Source organism: Benincasa hispida, chromosome 11 (genome assembly GCF_027475165.1).
Source record: "Benincasa hispida cultivar pf3 chromosome 11, pf3_genome.v1.1, whole genome shotgun sequence".
In the NCBI taxonomy this organism is placed as follows: Eukaryota; Viridiplantae; Streptophyta; class Magnoliopsida; order Cucurbitales; family Cucurbitaceae; genus Benincasa; species Benincasa hispida.
This window is the reverse complement of record NC_143488.1, coordinates 47764093-47769461: the sequence shown is the minus strand read 5'-3', so window position 1 is coordinate 47769461 and position 5369 is coordinate 47764093. Positions and strand designations below refer to the sequence as shown.

Below are 5369 nucleotides of genomic sequence, written 5' to 3'. Positions count from 1 at the left end.
ATTGAGATCAAAATTAGAAAAAATATAAAACAAAACAAAATCAAAATAATATAGAACAGTGAACTATCTCTCGACGATGGCGTTGGGAGTTCTCCTATCTCCCAACAGGTGGTCCATCGTCAGGTGTATCATTTCAACAATTGAGTCTCTGAAACCAACTCCCGACGACTGTGAATATTACTGGAAGATAGATAAACTCCCGACGGTTGTTGATATGACATCGAGAGTCATGAGAGTATACTAATCGTTAAGAGTTTGCCAAAACTCTCGAAAATTTGTTTCAACCGTCGAGAGATGTTCTCTTAATGAATATTCCCCGACCAATCTCCCAATGATGTTCGCTTCGTTGGAAATTGTTCTGCTGATGCATTTTTTTACCATTTCTTGATAAATTTAAGTGTCGAAAAAGTAGTGTTTTCTCGTAGTGAACGTTAATCATTGAAGGTGATTTTCGTTGGAATTTGTAGCCGAAAGTGGTTGTTGGAGTTGATCATCGGAGTTTATTGTCAAAGGTGGTTGCTTTAGCCTAAAATTTTTCATTAGAAATTGGTTGTGTGAAAGTGATCGTCAGGATTGAGTCATTAGAGTTATGTAGAAGTGATTGCCAGAGTTGAGCACGTAAAGGTGGTCGTTGGAGTTAGTCATCCAAATTGTCATTGAAGGTGGTTATCAAAATTTGAAATCGATCGTTAAAATTATCATCAAAGATGATTGTCGAATCCTAAAATTGATCACCAAAATTATCATCAAAGGTGTTTATCGAAGCTACTTCCCAAAGTGTGACAGTGACGATCACATTATAAATGACCGATGAAAACATTGAAAGAAGGAAGAGTTGAGATGAATTAATAAAATTATACCAACTCAACTCCACTCCACCAATATTTAATTTTAGTAGATCAATATTTAAAATTAATAAATTAAATATTGAATAAATATATTATACCAACTCAACTCAACTAAATCATACATACCCAAATTGAGTGATATTCTTTTTGTAACTTTTCGTGATAAGAAACAACAAATCTTTCATTTTGTATTGTCATTGGGTTTTCTTGCTTACTTCATCCATCCATTAGTTTAGAACTGATAGATAGATTGATGGCGTGATTATTTAACTATAGAAAATAGTGCATGTATATATATATTTTATCCAAGTCTTCTTTATATAAATCTTGAGTGATGTATGTCGAACAACACTTTGAACGTTTAAGTTTAAAATTAAACGAATGTTACAAATTTTTTGCATGATAACAATATTATGTACGATTTAAAATCTCCTGATTGGTCTCTCCCCACGATAACCCCGACGACATGAATGATGTCGAGATTGGATGATTTTCGGACATGAAGAACACAGAATCACAATTTTCCCCCTCAATTTGGGTAAATAAAATCAACAGAATAAAATTTAGAAAAAAAAAAAAAAAAAATTGGATGAAGGCAACAAAATATCCATTGAACAACTTTACAATATTTCATAAATAAATAAAAGAACTTATGTTTACACATTTTATAGATTATATTTTATAGTGACCCCTTGATCGACAAGTACTTCAATCAACAAAAACCACCAAAATTTTATAAACATCTTCAACAGAGACTATAAAAAGATCCTACAAGTGATTAGAAACAAAATACAACCACCAAAAAAACCTCGGCAAACAAGAAACAAAAGACGAAAAACAGATTATTAAGACTACGACTTGCGTGTTCCCTGACCAGTCATGCACTGTTGAACAAGTTGTTTAAAGCTCTTCTTATGTTTCTTGTTCTTCTCAACGATCATCATCTCCCTCTCCCTTTCTATCTCTCCCTCTACTTGTACACAAAGCTGTTTTAAATCCAATAGAAGAGGAAAAAAGAGTTGAAGGAAACATGAGATATGATTGAAAAATGCATAAATAGTAAACATAAGATACTATCAAATAACTTCAAAAAATTTGAGTCGAGGAATTGCATAATACAAAAAAATAAAATATTATAATGATTCTTAAACTTTAGTGGGTAACAAAAATTTAGCCTCAAACGTCTATGAAATAAATAGTTTGATCTTCGAATTTTCCTTATCAATGTTTAAGTCTATTTTAAAATTTAAAACTATTTATATGTTAATTAATAGATATCAATAGTATTTATTTACTAGAAGACTAGATATAAAAAAGTATTTATCTATCAACAGTAGAATATTAATAGATATCAATATAGTATTTATTTGTAGCTACCAATCTAGTAGTCTACTATGTCATAGATTGTAACATTGACAATATTTCAAAAATATTTTTTTAACAATTTTGTTATTTCAAATTATTTTTTTTTTTAAAAAAAGTTACTCGTGAGATTCATGAACTAAATTGTTTCAAAGTAATAACCAAAATAACTTAGACCCATCATTCTAGAACTTGGACCCATTCCATAATGATTTAATTTTTTATTTTTATTTTTAAATTAAAAACTACAAAAATATCCATATTTTCTATAATATTTTAAAATTAAATCAAGTTTTGAAAATTAAAAAAAAAAATTAAAAACATATTTTTATTTTAAAATTTGACTAACAACTCAACCCTTCAACCTCCAAAACCATGGTAGAAAAAACGAAGAAAATAAGTTCAATTTTAAGCATCGATATTTTAATATTGAATTTACCTTGAGGACTCTATCCTCTAAATTATCCATTCTCTCAACGAGGCTTCCTTTGAGTTCAGCGACTTTGATGACGTGGTTAATCGGACGGCAGTGCTTCTCCAAACATTTTGGTGAGAGATCAACAGACGACGTGTGATAATCGCTCGTGAGGGTCCCACTTGATGGAGTAGATGCACATGAACTTTTTGGAGACTTTCCGCACCCTCTAATTTCCTCCAGCCGCCTCAACTATTACAATTCTATCTATTTAGTATTTCTTCCACAAAAATTTAAAATTCCAAAAAACACCCCCACAATTTCCACAATGTCCCATTTTTGTATATAGAAACTACAACTATAAATTGTGACATAAAGTTGTATTATTCCACAGATTTTGATTTTTAAAGTCACTAAAATATAGGTTAATTTGATTGGGGAAAAAAAAAAAAAAAAAAGCAACTCCAACCTAAAATACTAAAATTCTTTTTGGACGTGTGTGTATAAATATATAAGAGAACAGTCAACCATAAAATAATCAAACCCTTAACCTTAAAAAATAGTTAATACAAACTCAAAAGAACTAAGTACTCACAAAAGATCAGTTCCTCCTACCACAATAATCCTTCTGGCTATCAATTAATTTGTTTGCTACCTAAAGTACATATACAGATTATAATAACTTTGATGTTGACCTCTATTTCCATTTTCTTGTTTTATTTCCAAAAATTAAATATGTAGAGTAGAATTGTTTCAATCTTCTCACTCACTAGAATTTTCCAAGCTATATTCTTAAAAAGTAGATGGATTGAAATAAATGTTTTAAAAAATATACCAACCAAATTCAGAAGACAGCATTTTACTCCATAATTTTCAAATAATACGAAAAAAAACATCAACATCAAAATTACAAAGCGAATCATCAAATTAAGAATATTTTTTTAAAAAAAAAAAAAAAATTAGACAGCCCATGCAGCTAAGCCACGAATCTCTCACCAACCAACTCTTCTCATTTTCTGAGTCATTTTCCCGAGAAACAAACATCAAAACCCATCATTTTCCCTACCTTGTCCACACAAGAACATATTCACACACACGAAAAAAAAAAGTTTTATTTACTTTTTTAATTATAATTATAATTTTCATTGTACCTGAAAATAAACTTACCATATTATCTAGCCGGTCCAACCGAGAGAGAATCGGTTCTTCACCAACAGCCATTTTTTTCCCGAGAAAATTTAGAAACAAATTAAAAATTTCTTTTTCACTGAATCAACAACTTTCTTTTTTCGTTATTTCAATTTTAGGGTTAAATACAAAAAGAGATGGGGATTCTGGAACGACACGTGTCGGGTGGTTATGGGCATGTCGGTTGTCAAAAGGAACGACGTGTCGAATTTAGTAGAGGGAGAAAAGGATGGGTGCGGACACGCGTCCGTTACGAAGCACGCAAAGAATTAGGGAACGGCACGTGGGTGGTCACGTGGGGCTGTGCTATTTTAAATGCCATGTATTGATGGGAAGGGGAACATTATCCTTTTTCTACAGATAAAGAAATGTGACAAAAACTAATTTTCAAAGTGCTTCGATCCTCTGCGGCCGCATCTACACTATTCAAAAACTTCACACCCAATCGTTTCCTTTTTTATGAAAAAGATTAATTAATTAAAACATCATTTTAAGTTTATTCAATTTTAACATTTCTAGGCTAAGTAAATCTTAAATTTAGTCCTTATCATACCTTTATTGTTTATTTTTAAAATCTTTTGTAATTTATTAACATTTTTGCTATAATTTTTTTACAATATATTCAATGTAAAAAATTATTGTTATTATATAATCAATTTTGTTACAAATTATCTTTAAATCACTAGAATTAAAATAATTAAAAATGAATGAACTAAAATTAAATAAATTATAAAATATATGGATTAGAATGGTAGTTTAATCTTTAAAAAAAATTGATCCTTAAGATTTAAAACTTTACATTTTAAATATTTTATTTTTGATCGATTTAAAACTACATTTTTAATATTTTAGTTTTGATTTTGATTTGAATTTAGTGATCTACTACTTTAAGTATTTTTCATTTTTCATTTTTTGTTGGGTCAAGGATTTTTATCGGGAGTGTGTCAGAGATTCGGACTGTCCTTTCTTTAAAACTACATTTTTAATATTTTGTTAGACTTTTGAAGGATTGATGCCTATCATTTAAAATTGGACTGTCCTTTCTATCTAGTACCATTTCTTTGTTAAATAAATAAACTGCAAAAATAGTTTTAATGTAACAAACTTTCATAATTTTTTTTTTCGAACATTCTTTTCATTTTTTTAGGCACAAAATTCTTAATTTGATATATGACACTTTATATCGTATTTTATTTATGATTATTTAATCAAGTGAATAATCATTTCGTTTTTAAATTCTAAATTTTGAATTTTAAAAATTAAATTTATGAACGAACACTATTTTCATCTATAAAAGGAGTCATCCTTTTAGGTATTGATAACTAATTGATTATTTAGGTATTGATAATAAATTATTTTTTATTTTTTTTAAATTTGTTTGGTATTCAATTATATTTTCTATTTCTTCCAATTTTAAAAACGTTGTTAAAATGGTTAAGAATAAAATCATTTAAAAAGAAACCATCTTTTTATTAAAAAAAAAAAAAAAAGGAAATCTATACTATGGTTCTAGAAACAGTGTAGTCTAGTGATAGCTAAACTTTTTGGCATGTTGC

The 5369-nt window shown here is 28.8% G+C and overlaps 1 protein-coding gene across 1 annotated transcript; it reads right to left on the bottom strand.

Moving 5' to 3' along the window:
* Positions 1 to 1438: 1438 nt before the first annotated feature.
* LOC150032691 (uncharacterized) lies at positions 1439 to 3911 on the bottom strand. The gene is made up of 3 exons (XM_090307406.1): positions 3793 to 3911; positions 2650 to 2877; positions 1439 to 1834 (listed from the first exon to the last, which is right to left on the bottom strand). The coding sequence occupies exons 1-3, from the start codon at positions 3844 to 3846 to the stop codon at positions 1700 to 1702; spliced, it is 417 nt and encodes a 138-aa protein (XP_090163532.1). The 5' UTR covers positions 3847 to 3911; the 3' UTR covers positions 1439 to 1699.
* Between the last annotated feature and the right edge of the window lie 1458 nt (positions 3912 to 5369).